Source organism: Diplotaxodon limnothrissa, linkage group LG16, assembly GCF_057381915.1.
Source record: "Diplotaxodon limnothrissa isolate DT_005_m linkage group LG16, D_limnothrissa_male_GT1.1, whole genome shotgun sequence".
In the NCBI taxonomy this organism is placed as follows: domain Eukaryota; kingdom Metazoa; phylum Chordata; class Actinopteri; order Cichliformes; family Cichlidae; genus Diplotaxodon; species Diplotaxodon limnothrissa.
In genome coordinates, this window is record NC_140611.1 from 40,816,837 (window position 1) to 40,835,055 (window position 18,219).

At 45.8% G+C, this 18,219-nt stretch overlaps 1 protein-coding gene across 1 annotated transcript in view; it reads right to left on the reverse strand.

Annotated features, from left to right (window-relative positions):
* The window catches only part of arhgap15 (Rho GTPase activating protein 15), a 30,460-nt gene that overhangs the window by 5,002 nt on the left and 7,239 nt on the right, over positions 1-18,219 (reverse strand). The window contains exons 4-8 of the mRNA XM_085374172.1: positions 13,995-14,135; positions 13,809-13,898; positions 13,610-13,708; positions 13,322-13,451; positions 2,736-2,870 (exon numbers count right to left, since the gene is read on the reverse strand). Of these exons, the coding sequence (XP_085230298.1) occupies positions 2,736-2,870; positions 13,322-13,451; positions 13,610-13,708; positions 13,809-13,898; positions 13,995-14,135 (595 nt within the window). The remainder of the gene's footprint in view (positions 1-2,735; positions 2,871-13,321; positions 13,452-13,609; positions 13,709-13,808; positions 13,899-13,994; positions 14,136-18,219) is intronic.

Genomic DNA, 18,219 nt, shown 5'->3' on the forward strand with positions numbered 1-18,219 from the left:
TCCTCAGTTCCCTCCTAACCTGGGTGGTTGAGAGAGACAGGCTGGAGCCTTGTGTTGAGTGTGTATTGGATGCTGTTGGATGCTCTCCCCCACCGATGTAGGAGCGGTGCTGAGCAGGATCAATGTCCACAAGGCTGCAGGCCCTGATGGCATCCCCGGGCGTGTTCTCAGAGCGTGTTCTGGGGAGCTTGCAGGAGTGCTCACAGACATATTCAATCTGTCCTTGGCCCACGCTGTGGTACCGGCCTGCTTCAAATCCACCTCCATCGTCCCGATACCCAAAAACTCCAACCCATCTTGCCTCAATGATTACCGCCCAGTAGCACTCACCCCCATCATCACTAAGTGCTTAGAGCGACTGGTCCTAGCACACTTCAAATCCTGTCTCCCCCCCACCCTGGATCGCCACCAATTCGCATACCGCCGGAACAGGAGCACAGAGGATGCAGTCTCCATCGCAATGCACTCTGTCCTCTCACACCTGGACAACAACAACACCTACGCCAGAATGCTGTTTATAGACTTCAGTTCAGCATTCAATACAATCCACCCCTCACAACTCATCAGGAAACTGACAGACCTGGGCATCAGTTCCCTCATCTGCAAATGGTTACTGGACTTCCTGACCAACCGCCCCCAACATGTCCGGCTGGATAACCACTGCTCATCTACCATCACAATGAACACCGGTGTACCACAAGGCTGTGTGATGAGCCCTTTCCTCTACTCCCTCTTCACCCACGACTGCAGACCTGCTGATGGTTCCAACACCATCATTAAGTTTGCAGATGACACCACGGTGATTGGCCTCATCAGTGACAACGATGAGGCCGCCTACAGGGAGGAGGTGGATCGTCTGGCTGAGTGGTGCGACAGAAACAACCTGCTGCTTAACACCGAGAAGACCAAGGAGCTCATCGTGGACTACAGGAGGAATGCTGACCCACATCCACCCATCCACATTAAGGGGACGGCTGTGGAGCGTGTGAGCAGCTTCAAGTTCCTGGGAGTCCACATCTCCGAGGATCTCACCTGGACGACCAACTGCTCCAAGCTGGTCAAGAAGGCTCACCAGCGCCTCTTCTTCTTGAGGACTCTGAGGAAGAACCACCTGTCCTCAGACATCCTGGTGAACTTCTATCGCTGCACCATCGAGAGCATCCTGACCAACTGTATAACAGTCTGGTACGGGAACTGCACTGCCTCGGACCGGAAGGCGTTGCAGAGGGTCGTGAAAACTGCCCAGCGCATCGCCGGAGCACCACTTCCTGCCATAAAAGACATCTACAGGAAGCGGTGTCTGAAAAGGGCTGGGAAAATCATCAAAGACCCCAGTCACCCATCACATGGACTCTTCACCCTCCTGCCCTCTGGGAGGCGCCACAGGAGCCTCCGGACTAAGACCACCAGGTACCGGAACAGCTTCTTCCCCACAGCTGTCAGACTCCTGAACTCTGCCTCCTGACATCTGACCCACGTTAACACATGGACTGAACATACACACACCCACAATGGACAACTGTACCCTCAAACACAATAATAACATGGACTGAACCACCACTCACAACCACTAGCACTTTATATAGCCTCTGTAGAAACTATCTACACCCTCACTTATCTTAACTGCACTACTGTATAGCTCTGTGTAAATAATCATTCTGTACATTCGATAATCTTTAATCCTACAACTGTTTACAACTTGCATAGTTCCCATTTCTGTATAGCTGTATATCCCAGATTCTGTAAAGTTATTTATTTCATATTCTGTATAGTTTTTCATATTTATATCCTGTTCATAGCCTGCACATAGCTTGTACTCACTACAGCCTGTACATACTTATAGTTATAGAATATTCACAACATACTTCATACCGTGTACATTATAACATACCATAATAGACCCATTTCTGTAATATACTCACATATCTATATTATTGCTAATATATATTGTAATATATCTATATCACTAAAGCACTTCTGGATGGATGCAAACTGCATTTCGTTGCCCTGTACCTGTGCATGTGCAATGACAATAAAGTTGAATTCTATTCTATTCTATTCTGTTGTTGGGGGTGGGGAGGAGTGAGCAGGGTGAATAGAGGAGGTGTGAAGTGTCTGAGGTGTCAGAGGTGGAGCAGCAGCAGTGGGGGTGGGTGAGTCTGCAGCCGATGTTGTAGACTGTCTCATGGTTGAATCAAATCTGTTGAAGAAATGATTCAGTTCATTTGCCCATCTCACATCCCTCCCAGGCAGAGAGTTCTGCTGTTTGTGGCCTGAGATGGTTCTGAGGCCTCTCCAGACTTCACCAACGTTGTTTTGCTGAAGCTGGTTCTCCATCTTCTGCCTGTAGCTGTCCTTCCCATTCCTTATCAGTCCCCTCAACTCTCTCTGCACCCTTTTCAACTCCTCTTTGTCTTTGGATTTGAAGGCCCTCCTCTTCTGCTTGAGGACAGCTTTAATTTCTGGGGTAATCCAAGGTTTGTTGTTGGAGAAACACCGTACAGTCCTGGTAGGTACGGTGTTATCCACACAGAAATTAATATAGTCAGTAATGCATGTAGTAAGGCTGTCGATGTCCTCTCCATGGTCGTCACAGATCACCTCTGTGTTAACTTAAACTGTTAGTTAAGTTTTAATTTTTAAAAAAGACATTTCTAAAGGAAAGGAAGCAAGCATAAAAACACGACTGGAAAACAAGGCTTCAGAAAAAAGGCTGAAGCAAAACAAGCAGAAACCTTTTATCAGGCCTTTCTCCTGTAGAGTCTTCATGGATGGACGTCTGATGATGAATTTCTTCAGCCGGTTTTTCACTCCATTCTTGTCTGCGCTATCTGAGGCGCTGTGCTTCAGCTTTGAGCTGCCAAACATGTCTACAAAAGAAACAGGTTGAGGTACAGCTTTGAGATACTATGTAAAACAAGTGTTGTTGTGATTTGGTGCTGTGTAAATAAAACAGGATTCAATTAAGTTGAATTGAATGTAAAAGGGTTAGGGATTAAAAAAACAGAAATTAATTATTTTCAAATCTTATAAACCCATATTTTACTCACAATAGAACAGAAAACACACACATGCGCTCATTTTGAATTAGATGGCAGCAAAACATCAGCTCTTCCCATATGGAAAAGAAATAGTAAAAACATATATGATTTACTCATGAAAGTGGCTACTTTCATGAGTAAATCATATATAAATCATATAAGGCTTACATGATTTACTCATGAAAGTGGCCACTTTCTCATTACTTTCATATATTTTTTTTAGTAAGTATACAAAACATACAAGTTTCATTATATAATTTTTCAAGGAATCTTATATGTGTTTTCACTCTTGTATGCTTTTCATACAAGTTTCATACAAGACAGATAAAAACTTTATAAGATTTATATATATCTTTTCCATATGGGTTGGGACAGATCAAAAAAAAGCTGGATAAGTAAGTGGTACTAAAAAGAAACAGCTGCAGGAACAATTTGCAGCTAATCAGGGTAATTGTATCCAATCACAACAGTGTTTTAATGGATGCAAAACGATTGTAGCCAATCTTTGTACAGTTTAGGCACAACAGGAGCTCTCAGAAGTGAAAAAAGGCAGAGGTTCACCAATCTGCAAAAAACTATGGTGGAATAATGTTCAGAATAATGTTTCTCAATATTAACTTTAAATGATGTCTCTCATCACCCATATTCTGATGATATGGTTACTAATCAACCAAAGACCCAGACAGACTTTTAATTCATTTGAAAGCCTGATGCTTCGCCTCGTCCACCCCAGCTGTAAAACTCAGAAACCAGTCTTACTTGTTATCATCTATCGTCCACCTGGGCCTTACACAGAGTTTCTGTCTGATTTCTCAGACTTTTTTTTATCTGATTTAGTGCTCAGCTCAGATAAAATAATTATTGTGGGTGATTTTAACATCCATGTAGATGCTAAAAATGACAGCCTCAACATGGCATTTAATCTGTTATTAGACTCAACTGGCTTCTCTCAAAATGTAAAAGAACCCACCCACCATTTTAATCACACTCTAGATCTTGTTTTAACATATGGCAGAGAAACTGAACATTTAACAGTGTTTCCTGAAAACCCTCTCCTGTCTGATCATTTCCTGATAACATTTACATTTACAATAATTGATTACACAGCGGTGGAGAGTAGACTTTATCACAGTAGATGTCTTTCTGAAAGCGCTGTAACTAAGTTTAAGAATATAATCCACCCACTGTTATCATCTTCAATGCCCTGTACCAACACAGAGCAGAGCAGCTATCTGAACGCTGCTCCAACAGAGGTCGATTATCTTGTTAATAATTTTACCTCCTCACCACATACAACTCTGGATACTGTAGCTCCTGTGAAAACTAAGGCCTCAAATCAGAAGTACCTGACTCCGTGGTATAATTCTCAAACACATAGCCTAAAGCAGATGACTCGTAAGCTGGAGAGAAAATGGTGTGTTGCAAATTTAGAGGATCATCAGTTAGCCTGGAGAAATAAGAAATAAGAACTGAAGGTTTCTCTTCAGCACTGTAGCCACTTCTTCACAAATAACATTTTAAGCATTAGAGACAAAATTACCCATAATCATCACACAGATGTAACATTATCTACAGCTACTTTTAGTACCATTGATATTCATTTAGAGTCTTTTTCTGTCACGGTCTGCCATTCCTCGCTGGTCGACCTGCCATGTCTGTGTTGTATTTGGATTTGTGTTTTCTACTCCGGGGGCCTGTTCTTCGTACGTCGCTCACTACATCCAAGATCACATGACACATCCAAGACCAAACCATCGCGCTAACCGTGAGCTCGCTAATCCGGTTCCCCGAACACACCTGCTGTTGACGATTAGTACAGCTGGACGCAGTAATGTGACATCACTGGGTGTCGTAAAAGGGGCTACGCATCGATAGTAGAAACATTGATCGGCAACCCTCTGATTGGTCGGCGAAAATGTCGAAGGGGCGTGCACGGTATTTTCCGGCAGCAGAGCAAGAACTCATGAGTGCGGGATTTCAGGAGTTTCAGAGTTTAATTAAAACGCAAGAGAACACTGCAAAGGCTGCAAAAGCAAGGAGAGAGGGCTGGCAGAAAGTTGCTGACAAATCAAACTCGTAGGTAATTTAATAATAATAATAATAATAATGGATTCGGTTTATATAGCGCTTTCCAAGGCACCCAAAGCGCTGTACGATACCACTATTCATTCACTCCCACATTCACACACTGGTGGAGGCAGCTACGGTTGTAGCCAGGCTGCCATATCGCGCCATCGGCCCCTCTGGCCAACACCAGTAGGCGGTAGGGTAGATCTATCATATGACACTATATTGTCCAATATCATATGGCATTATATTATATTATAATATGTTATATTATATCCCCTTTCACATTAGAGCCACAACAGGACCCACAAGAACATGGGAACAAGTAAAAGTGGAATACAGGAGTATTCTACAGAATGGTAATATTTATCTCTTAGATTGCTTTTCGTCTCTTGGCAAGGTAATACTGGTGTCATGGTCTGGGTGAGCACGGGGTTTTTCCACTCCGCTGGGTTCTACCTTCAGGCAGAGACTCCAATCAGCTTCCACACCTGGTTCCAATCAAGTCACCTGCATATAAGACCAGCATTCACAACAGACCTCTGCCAGATCTTCTGCTAACCCATGACCCACCTGGCAGTCACGTTTCCCGAACTACTCTCATCTCCGCCTGGACGCTGGTTCTGTCATCTGGTTTCTTCCTCTCCACCATCGGACTACACCTGCCTGCCTCCCTGCCAAGTCCCTCACTCCACGCATATTCTGGATCCTCTCTGGACACTCCTCACCCGGAACCCCCTGGACACCCCTTCCTCGCATGACACTTTAAACCTGCAACGCTGACTGCGTACCTCCATCCAAGCCGCTGCCCCTTTTTTCCATCCGTGAAGTCCAGCACCTAGCCATAGCACTCAGTTTCATGTTCACAGTTTGGCCTCACAGTTCACAGTTCATAGCATTTCATAATTCATAGCATTCATAGTCTCCTGTTGTGTAATTTCACTAGACACTTGTAAATAAAGCACTGTGTTCACGCCCGTTTGCCTCCCTCTGTGTCTGCATTTGAGTCCACACCCACAGCCGGGCCCTCTCGGCCGTAACAGTAAGATCTGGCCACAATATGGACTCAGCAGACGCAGAGCGGACAGCCATTCAGAAACAAGGTGCAATCCTAGGTCACCACGAGCAATCCATTCAATATCTCCTGGCTTCACAGAAAGACCTTGGTGAGGGACAGGCTAAGATCTTTGCTGCCCTAGAGACTCTACAAGCTAACCTCGCTTCCGTGCCGCGTCCTGCCCCCGAACCCGCGCCCCCCGCACAAGACACACAGCCATCCACTTCGTCCCCTGCCTCGGCTTACGCGCTCCAAAGTGGGCCGATTTTTCGCGACGCATCATCCCCGGAGCCCGAACCTTTTTCTGGGGATCCGGGGAGCTGCACGGGGTTCCTACTTCAGTGCGATCTGGTATTTGGCCGCTCACCGCGCACCTTCATTGACAACGCCGCTCGGATTTCCTATTTCATAGGGAAATTACGGGACCGTGCTCTAAAATGGGCAGAAGCATACCTGTCAAGCCATCCCCTGCGAACTTGCTCTTATGATGACTTCCTGGGTGAGTTTAAAAAGACATTCACTCATCCTGTCTCTGAGGGCAGTTCGGCCCGTAAGTTGTTAAAGCTGCGCCAGGGTCGCCGTAGTGTTGCTGATTACCTCATAGATTTTCGAACGGCCGCCGCGGAGACGGGGTGGCCAGATCACGCGTTGCAGGGAATCTTTCTACAGTCCCTGAATGATAACATGAAAGATCAGCTTGCTTCACGGGATGAGCCCGCTACGTTTGAGGAGTTAGTCTCCCTTTCTCTCCGTATTGACATCAGGCTGAGAGAGAGGGAGAATGAAAGGAACTACAAACCCCAACGTCCCCTCCTCCGCCCACTTCCGTGTTCGTTTACGCCAGCCCCACCCATAATGCAGTCGCCTGTGTCAGCCGCCTCTCCCTCCGTCGTGGACGCGGCGCCGGAACCGATGCAGATCGGCCGCGCTCAGCTGTGTTTTTATTGCGGGTCGACAGAACATTTAATCGCAGCATGTCCCAAGAGGGGAAAAGGGCCAGCCCGCCAGTAGATTCGGGGATACGGGTGGGCGGTTCTCATAGTGATGATAAACCCCGTTTGCTTCTCACAGTCAGTTTAGTTATCAACCGTGCCACGCACACCTTTCAGGCCCTGGTCGACTCCGGTTCAGAGCAAAACCTAATCAGTTTTGACCACGCCACACGGTTAGGATTGCACCTTGTGCCTTTAGATCCGCCCATTTCTGCGAAAGCACTTAATAACCAGGTCTTTGCACAAATAACTCACCACACTGAGCCAGTGACTGTAATCACTTCAGGAAATCATAGGGAGGAGCTCACTTTCTTCGCCCTCTCATCGCCTGACACTCCCCTCACATTCGGCTACCCTTGGTTAAAGCTACACAATCCACACTTGGATTGGTCTGGACGGAAGATAATAAGCTGGAGTGTATTCTGCCATGCTAATTGTTTGAGGTCGGCGTGTCCCCCGGGCCCCGAGGAGCCCTATGCGTTGGAAGAAACAACCCCCGATCTCACTGGTGTGCCCATGGAATATCACGATTTCAAAGAGATTTTTAGTAAGAGTAAGGCGCAAGCTTTGCCGCCTCACAGACAATACGACTGTGCCATAGACCTTCTCCCCGGTGCTCCTTTGCCCTCCAGTCGATTATACAACATATCTAAACCAGAACGTGTTGCTATGGAGAAGTACATCAGAGAGTCACTTGCTGCTGGAATAATTCGACCGTCGTCTTCACCTGTTGCTGCCGGATTCTTCTTTGTGGGTAAGAAGGACGGGTCGCTACGACCATGTATTGATTTCCGTGGTCTCAACGACATAACTATTAAGAATAAATACCCATTGCCACTCATCAGTTCTGTGTCAGAGTCCCTGCAAGGCGCCACTATCTTCACTAAGCTGGATCTTCGTAATGCTTATCATTTGGTTCGCATTAGGCAGGGAGATGAGTGGAAGACGGCCTTTAACACGCCACTGGGCCACTTCGAGTACCTGGTCATGCCCTTTGGACTAACGAACGCCCCAGCCGTATTTCAAGCTTTGGTGAATGATGTTCTCAGGGACTTTCTGAACAGATTTGTGTTCGTATATCTGGATGACATACTCGTATTTTCCAGATCGCTCCAGGAACATCACGCTCATGTCCGTGCTGTCATCCAGCGCTTATTGGAGAACAAACTGTACATAAAGGCAGAAAAGTGTGAGTTTCATGCATCGTCAGTCTCTTTTCTTGGTTATATCCTGGCAGGGGGGCAACTGAAGACTGATCCAGCAAAGGTCAAGGCAGTCACAGAGTGGCCGGTGCCCACATCCCGTAAGCTTCTCCAGAGATTCCTGGGCTTTGCCAACTTCTACAGGCGATTCGTCAGGAACTACAGTCAGGTAGTTGCACCTCTAACACGCCTCACGTCTACAAAGCACCCATTCACGTGGCCTACCGAAGCCGACAGAGCTTTCAACAAGCTGAAACAACTGTTTACAACAGCTCCCGTGCTAATTCAGCCCGACACCAGCAAGCCCTTCATCGTTGAGGTGGACGCATCAGATGTTGGAGTGGGGGCAGTGTTGTCTCAACATACTGGTCCATCAGCAAAGTTACAACCCTGTGCTTTCTTCTCGCGTCGCTTGTCTCCGGCAGAGAGAAACTACGATATTGGGGACCGTGAGCTGCTTGCTGTGACACTAGCATTGGAGGAGTGGCGGCACCTGCTGGAGGGGGCTGAGCACCCATTCATAGTCTGGACAGACCATAAAAATTTAACATACCTACGGAATGCAAAGAGACTAAATACACGCCAAGCCCGTTGGTCACTGTTTTTTGCCCGTTTCAACTTTTCTATCTCATATCGCCCAGGTACCCGGAATGTTAAGCCAGATGCTCTCTCCCGCCAGTTCGAAGCTGCCTCAGAGCGGTCAGGGGTGCCCTCCATACTCCCTGCCAGCTGTCGTGTAGGGGCTGTCACATGGGAAGTAGACTCCGTCATTCAGCGGGCTCTGCAAGCAGAACCTGATCCGGGCACCGGTCCAGCTAACAAGCGCTATGTACCCACAGCAGCCCGCACCAAGGTTTTGGAATGGGTTCACACGGCCAAGTTCACAGGTCACCCGGGCCGAGGTAGGACAGCTATGCTACTGAAGAGACACTTTTGGTGGGAGACGTTGGATAGGGATGTACGTGAATACGTAGCTGCTTGCACGGTTTGTGCTCGTAATAAGTCCAGGAATCACCGTCCTTACGGACTGCTTCACCCACTAACCACCCCACACCGGCCATGGTCACATATTGCGTTGGATTTTGTAACAGGGCTTCCAAACTCTGCAGGAAAGACTACCATACTTACCATAGTTGACAGATTTTCCAAGGCAGCACATTTCATAGCTCTAGATAAACTGCCCACTGCTTCAGAAACAGCTAAACTGTTGGTTGAACATGTTTTCAGACTCCATGGGATCCCTATGGAAATAGTGTCTGACAGGGGTCCCCAGTTTGCTTCTCAGGCCTGGGGAGCCTTTTGTACGGCCCTGGGGGCCAAGCCCTGTTTGAGCTCAGGCTACCATCCACAGACCAATGGCCAAACTGAGCGCCTGAACCAAGAACTCGAGACCACTCTTCGCTGCGTCACTGCCCATAATCCAGCCTCTTGGTCCACATTCTTGCCGTGGGTTGAATATGCGCATAACACACTCACCGCCTCGGCCACAGGTCTTTCACCTTTTGAGGCGTCCTTAGGTTACCAGCCACCTCTGTTCCCCGAGCAAGAAGCTGAGCTTGCGGTGCCTTCTGTCCAGCATCATCTGCAGCGTTGCCGCCGGGCCTGGACGCGGACTCGTGAGGCGCTGTTGCGCGCTGTGTCTCGCCAATGCCACTACGCCAACCAGCGGCGCACGGCGGCTCCTACTTACTCTCCGGGGCAAAAAGTGTGGCTGGCGGCTAAGGATATCCCGCTCCAGGGAACCTCCCGCAAGCTGTCTCCGCGCTATATTGGGCCTTTCGTGATTGACAGGCTGATTGGCCCTGCGGCAGTCCGGCTCACATTGCCTGCATCGTTGCGGATCCATCCGGTGTTCCATGTTTCGCAGGTCAAGCCAGTGTTGTCTAGTCCTCTGTGCCCTCCTTCCGACCCCCCTCCTCCCGCCCGGCTCGTCGATGGTCATCCTGCCTTCTCGGTGCGGCGTATCCTGGACGTGCGTCGGTGGGGCAGGGGCCGGCAGTTTCTGGTGGACTGGGTGGGGTACGGGCCTGAGGAGCGTTCGTGGGTGTCTCGGTCTCTGATCTTGGACCCGGCGCTTGTTTCTGATTTTTTCAGGTCTCGTCGCGTGTCCGGGTCTGCTCGGTCGCCGGGGGGGCGATCGTTGAGGAGGGGGTGCTGTCATGGTCCGGGTGAGCACGGGGTTTTTCCACTCCGCTGGGTTCTACCTTCAGGCAGAGACTCCAATCAGCTTCCACACCTGGTTCCAATCAAGTCACCTGCATATAAGACCAGCATTCACAACAGACCTCTGCCAGATCTTCTGCTAACCCATGACCCACCTGGCAGTCACGTTTCCCGAACTACTCTCATCTCCGCCTGGACGCTGGTTCTGTCATCTGGTTTCTTCCTCTCCACCATCGGACTACACCTGCCTGCCTCCCTGCCAAGTCCCTCACTCCACGCATATTCTGGATCCTCTCTGGACACTCCTCACCCGGAACCCCCTGGACACCCCTTCCTCGCATGACACTTTAAACCTGCAACGCTGACTGCGTACCTCCATCCAAGCCGCTGCCCCTTTTTTCCATCCGTGAAGTCCAGCACCTAGCCATAGCACTCAGTTTCATGTTCACAGTTTGGCCTCACAGTTCACAGTTCATAGCATTTCATAATTCATAGCATTCATAGTCTCCTGTTGTGTAATTTCACTAGACACTTGTAAATAAAGCACTGTGTTCACGCCCGTTTGCCTCCCTCTGTGTCTGCATTTGAGTCCACACCCACAGCCGGGCCCTCTCGGCCGTAACAACTGGCCTGTAATACTCTGTTAGTTTGTTCATAACAGCAACCAAGAAAAGGGCAGAGGAAAAAAAGACAGGTGGTGGTCCTGCACCCCCTCGTCAACAAGTTGGTTAACTAAATAATACCCTCACGGGAATATCGATATCTCTCAATGAGCACACTGTCGCGCTGAGCTAAAGGATCCTGTCTATCCCGCAATATACGCTGAATTCTGAGGACTCTCCTTATCAATCTTGCACCTTCCGCAATGGGTTGCTCGCGTATACGGACAGGACATGGCTGCGACAGACTTCCCAAATCCACCTTCGCTTTTATAGCCGTGGTCTCTCATCTTGATTACACGAAGTAATTTACAATTACTACTCTGAAATATGAATTACATCTGTAATAATCACATACATGTAATAGAATGTTAATAGTACATTTCCCTTTTTTAGGAAATGACCTGTATGTATCTGTGTGACATCAATAAAAGGATCAGGTGCTGCATTATCTTTAGTTACATTGATAATATTTATTTATGGTGAAACAGTGGTGGAATATCGCTGTTGCTTTCGTATAAATGAAGCGGACATACCTGCGTGGCCGCGATCTAATCCTGTTTACATAAAGTAAACCTGCTCCCGAGCAGGTTTACGCTTACGGCTCTGTTGCTATGACAGCAAGTCCCGGATGAGCTTCGGGGAACCGAACGATCCAGGATCACGCGAAATCGTCAACAATCTAATCCAGCTAACTTACTTAGCGAGGTACGAAGAACAGGGCCCTGGTCTGTGCATGTTTGTGTGCATATGGTGGTGTTTGTGTTTTGGTGCAACACCAGGCCTGAAGAGTTTCCCGCCTTGGAGTTGGCCACCCCTCCTGACTAATCATGCTATCCTGATGCTGATCAGCCTTGTCAGTGGCTCTCTACTTAACACAGTAGCTGACACTGTATTGTTGAGGAACACAGTCAGTAATCCAGCTCGTCAAGGTGAAAGTCTCCCAGGAGATTTACGGGAACATGTGGAGATAGCTGAGCACCATTGTACAGAGATAGAGCTGTAAGTTGTATTTTCACTATGAAGAGAAGTCACTGCACGGTAGCATTCAACTCCAGTGAGTAGGATGCTGTGATTTCCATGACTGTTAGGATTGATGACAACATGCAGGTATATGGTAAACAGGTCTCCAGTCCTGATAGATCCATGAGGGGCTGATCCCTGGGAACGAAGGCCAGGAAGAGACGAGCCAGCAGAGGAGGAAGAGCAGACCACGCAGCTTGGCCAGGCCCGACTTTTGCTCTCAGACTGCAGGAAATGACATCTGGCTGGTCAGTGTTTTTATTGTGGCAGATAAGGACACTATGCAGACACCTGTCCCACGTGGCCGAAAGATTTTGTCCGTCAGTAGCAGTAGGAATGCTGGTGGGCACGATTGAGGACGTCTCCCTACCTAGACTCCAGTGTTAGTGTCAGGTTTATATTGGCCTGCAAGTGACGATGGGTATCATCACTTGCAGGCCATTCAGATCTCCTCTTCCTGCAACCATGTTGAAAAGATTAGTTCCTTTCTGTTTGATGATGCTTGTATCCTTCGTTCTCGGTTATCCATGGCTAAATACACATAAACCCCATATTGACTGGTCCAAGGACTGTATTTGTCATCCAGCAAAGAAGGCGTCTTTGCTGGATTGTTGAGTTATTCTCGTCAGTACAGCTCTGATAATCTGTTTCTTGTGTGATTTCTCAGTTTATTCTAACCACGGTTCTCCTGTGCATAGACTCCTGGACTTGTCCTTATCCCTAGATCTGTTTCCCTGGCAGCGTGGCGTGGAGTAGGTGAGAGTGCTAATGACAAATGCGAGAGGAGCGAACGAGCAGAGTGTGCCTCGCTTTTTCCCTTGGACCAATGAAAGTCCCTGCCCCCATACACTGTTTATAATTTCACATAGTGTGTTTGTAAATACACTTGTGACTGTAATTCTAGTTCAGCTGGTCTGCGCCTGAGTCAGTTTCCGCCCGCGTGACATTATTACCTTAACTTTTTTTAGGAGTTGCACAGCTGCTTTCCACCTCCAGCAGTTATGGAGCAGTCATGATAATTTAGATGTGAATCATGTTTTACACACTAATGGTTTCTGTGGCTTTAGCTGCTCACTGCTGCTTTGTATAAATACAAATCATTATTCCTCAGACTCACTGATAGATCGTCGGTGTATTGGGTTACGTTGTTTGACACCAGGAGAAGCAGAGCCATATCCAGGTAGGGAGCTGTGTCTGGGCAGGTAGTCTGTACTGTTTGATCTCCGCAGAGGAAAACCTTCTTTAGTCTGAGCAGAAAAGAGGTACAAGCAATCTCAGGAAGATTAGTTTGATAAGTGATCAATTTGTCTTTTTGAAAAGAAATTCACAAAATGCACAGAAATAATTTATAATTAATGAACAAGGAATATAGTGATGATGATTTTAAAGGGTGGTGACTTCTTACTGAAGAGTCGACGGTCTTTTTGATGGCGTCGTACCATTTGCTGGCAGTGGAGTAACTGTCAGTCTGGACAAGGTACTCACTTCCTGTGCTTGTTTTAATCTAGAACAGGTAAAAACAACCAAAAAAACCAGTTCATTTCTGTACCATCTATTTTAAATAACCAGAGAGAATAAGCCATCAGCAGCAATTAAGTGTTCACCTGGAAGACATTTTTCCTGCTTGATTTCTCAGTATTCCACTCAATGAATGCTCCACACAGCTGAAGCACATCTGCCTTACCTCCTGGTTTCTAAGCGCAAAGACAGTAATGTGATGGGTCACACAAGTTAGACATGATAAATATAAGTAGAGATACACTGACAGTAGTGATGAAAGATTTTTATACCAGTCCAGTTTCCTGTTTGTCTTTATAAAACATTAACTGGTCTGAGGTGAGCACAGTCCACACTGAAGACCAGTTCTTCCTCTGCTTCTTACCACTGTCTGAAATTTTAGCCATATTCATGATTTCACCTTTCAAATCCACCTGGAAGCACACAAAAGGGAAATTAAGGAAGTGTTCAGACGTTTTATACATATGCTGTCGAGAGCGGGGGGGGGGAGAATCATCAGAAACCCAGAAAGACAAACTGAACATGGGACTTTACTTCAAATCTATTTTAAAATAAACAGTAACTCTAAAGGTTAGCCATGTTTACTTGTGAAAAACTAATCTGAATGAACTGACATGCATATTTAATCCATATGTCAACCAAACCAAGATGTCAGTGAACTCTCTGTAGACACCGATAATCAGACTCACTTGTGGGGATCAGAACAAGCCACTTCAAAGCTTTGAACGTTCCTGGCCTCACCAGTAGTTCCATCCAGATGGCTATCCAAATCTGCATGTCAGATTTGGATAGCCATCTGGATGCAAGAGGAATTTCTCTGACTCTGTGGGGCTCCATTAAAACCCAGACAGCCTCGGGCTAAACCTGCGCCTTGGTTTAATGACAGCGCTCACGCTGTCAAGAGGGAACGTCACCCAGCAGAACCCAGATGGAGAAAGGAAAAACTGCATGTATCATTTCAAATTTTCAAAGACTGCTGACATCGCTACCAGAAAACTGTCAAAGAGACAAAAAAGGGCATATTTTGAAAATATCATTTCTTCCAACAGTCCTAACCCATGTGTGTTATTTAACACCACTGACTCTGTTCCTAATACTCCACTGAATGTCTGTTTGGAAATTTCTCCTGATATTTGCAATAATTTTCTGAGGGGTTGTTGTTTTTTGTTTTTGTTTTTTTGTTTTTTTTTGTCACCACCAGGGCTCTGATCACAGCTCCTGACTCTGACCCCTCTTTCTCTGTCCCTTGCACTGCTGTTTTTACTCAGTTTGAGCTTGTGACGCTCTCCACTTTAGAGGATGTGGTGCACCATATTAAGCTCACAGGTTCCCCACGGGATCCTTTTCCTCCACAATTTTTTATTTTTAAAGACATTTCTCCTAGTATAGGACAGTATGTCCTTGACATTATTAACAGCAGTCTGTCTTCTTGTATGGTTCCTGCAAATTTCAAACATGCAGTAGTGCAGCCACTGCTTAAGAAACCTGGCCTTGATCACACAGTCGTGGCCAATTATAGGCCTATTTCCAAGCTGCCTTTACTTTCCAAGGTTTTAGAGAAAACAGTTTTTAGTCAACTTCAATATTTTCTAGATGATAATGGCATCCTTGAGGTTTTTTCAATCAGGTTTTAAAACCCTTCATAGCACAGAATCTGCATTAAGGGTTTTTTAATGACATCCTTCTGGTATGTGATTCGTTCTGGTCTTGCTTGACCTAGCTGCTGTTTTTGACACCGTAGACCACAATAGTCTAATTCTTGATTAAATGATGTAGTGGGTATTGGTGGCTCTGCACTTAGTTCTCTTGGCCAAATAAGACCTAAACCAATTGTCTCCACCAGCCTTCTCAGTTCTGAATCATCTTCTGCTCCTCTGTCATGCAGCGTCCCACAGGGCTCCATCCTTAGAAGGTCAAGGTCAAATTTATTTATATAGCACATTTCAAACAGCCGATGCTGCACAAAGTGCTTAACAATATAAAAATGGTATTAAAAAGCAACAATGTAGTACAATAATAACAATAAAAAAACAAAAGAATTAAAACAATAACTAAGACTAATTCAAATAACAGCAAAATGCTTGGGTCATAGTGTGTTAAAAGCCAGGGCATAGAAATGTGTCTTTAGTAATGATTTAAATTGCTCAAGTGTTTGTGCAGATCTAATATTTAAGGGGAGACTATTCCAAAGTCTGGGACCTGCCACAGAGAAGGATCTATCACCATGAGCTTTGAGATAAGTCTGTGGGATGGACAGCATTAATTTTGAGCTAGACCTCGTGGTTTTTCCTGGAGCATAAGGAGGTAAGGAAGGGCTCGGGCATTAAGTGTCTTAAAAACAAAAAGTAAAAGTTTAAATTGGATCCTGTACGAGACAGGAAGCCAGTGTAAAGAAGCTAAAACTGGGGTTATATGCTCTCTCCGTTTGGTACCAGTTAGCAGGCGAGCAGCTGCATTTTGGACCATCTGAAGACGATGGATGGAGGCCTGATCTAGACCATAACACAATGAATTGCAGTAGTCTCATCTGCAAGTAAGGAAAAGGTGAATAACACGCTCAAAGACGTTAGCCGGGAGGTATGGCTTTACCTTGGCCAGCTGTCTTAACTGAAAAAAGCAGGACTGAACTACTGCACTTACCTGCTTATTGAATTTAAAAGAACCATCAATGTAGACACCGAGGTTTTTTACATGTGTTTTACAATACGAGGAAAGGGTGCCCAGAGTGCTGTCGATATGATTAAAGTTGCCAAAAATGACAACCTCAGTTTTACTTTCATTTAGCTTTAAAAAATTTAATAACAACCACTGTTTGAAATCGTCAGCGTAATAAGAGCTGGGGATGGTCTGACCCTGCTTTTAAAGGTAGATAAATCTGCAAATCATCAGCAAAACAGTGAAATGAAATGCTGTACCGTGAGAAGATGGAGCCCAATGGCAACAAATAGAGTGCGAACAGGGCAGGACCCAAAATAGAGCCTTGAAGTACACCGTATTTAAGAGGGGCTATTTTGGAGTTGTGGGGGCCCATATTGACATGAAAAGACCTTTCTGACAAATAGGAACGAAACCACTGGAGGGCAGATCCTTTTAGGCCAGCATGAAATTCTAGCCGTGATAACAGGATGTCATGGTCGACCGTGTCAAAAGCTGCTGACAAGTCCAACAATAAAAGGGCAGCAGGGCAGAGTTAAAAGAATATTGTTAAAAAACCTTAAAAGTGCCGTCTCAGTGCTATGTAGTGATTTAAAACCAGATTGAAATTTTTCAGAGATCATATTAAAATCAAGGTGGGCCTGCAACTGTAGGTAGACCACTTTTTCCAAGACTTTAGATAGAAAAGGAAGCTTTGAGATAGGCCTGTAGTTGGACAGAACAGTTGGGTCCAGGTTTTGTTTTTTTTAAGTAGAGGCTGAACTACAGCTTGTTTAAAGCATGATGGGACGCAGCCTGTAGCAAGGGACGTATTAATTAATCTCAGGATAAAAGGCCCAACATTAAAAGTGTATTAAAAGTGCTTTTAAGGAAGCTTGGAGGGAGACGGAGGGGCAGTGTGATGATCTTAGGTTACTAATAGGGGTGGGTTTTGATAATTGATTTATCGATTAAAATCAATTCAGGCTTGGATAACGTGATATCGATTTATTAAAATCCTGAATCTATTTTTTTATATTAATTTATTTTGCCCGAAACGCCAGAATCTCTGGTGAAATCTCACAAAATTTCAAGAACCACCAAACAGCTAAAACAGTAAATGAGAGCAGGAACACGGATTCTGCACAAAGATGTAAACACAAAGCTCGGACCCGCCGACGGATCAGAATCAGTGAGATGTGACTTTCTCACCCAACGGCACGGACAGGGTTGGGGCTGAAAGCCGACAGCTCGCTGATTCTGATGTCCGCGCTTTGTGTTCACGCCCTTTTTGCGGTGATTCTAAAGCTGTTGGTTTTATCTCTCTTCAAACATTATTGACCAAACCAGCAGCAAAAGATCCAAACTAGCTTCACATAAACATTGTCATGAATTCACTCTGACTTTTGCTGTTCTCTGTCTGTCTGTCTGTCTGTCTGTCTGTCTCTCTCTCTCTCTCTCTCTCTGTCTGTCTGTACTTCAAGAACAGTTTTCCATCTAAAAATCTGTTTTCTGCATTATTTGCTTGCTTGTTACAAACAAGTCTACCGTTGTTTACAGGCTGTCGGCCGCTGTTTTTTTTCCTCTTTTACTTACTTCTGAAAAGAAAACCTAATTTCTGCTGTTCAACAGGCTTCTGAACAAATATAAACTTTTTAAAATTATGCAAAATGCAAAACGCTCAGCTGTGTCTGTAATAAAACCGCTGTAACTTCAGAGGTAATGTTCATATGTTGATTAATGGTTTTCTTTCGTTTTTGATGTACTGTGGAATATTTTAATAAAATCCAGGCCAGGAAAATCACCTTCATGTTTTTCTGTGTTTTATCTTCAGCTACTTTGACACAAAGGCCTCTGCTGTGA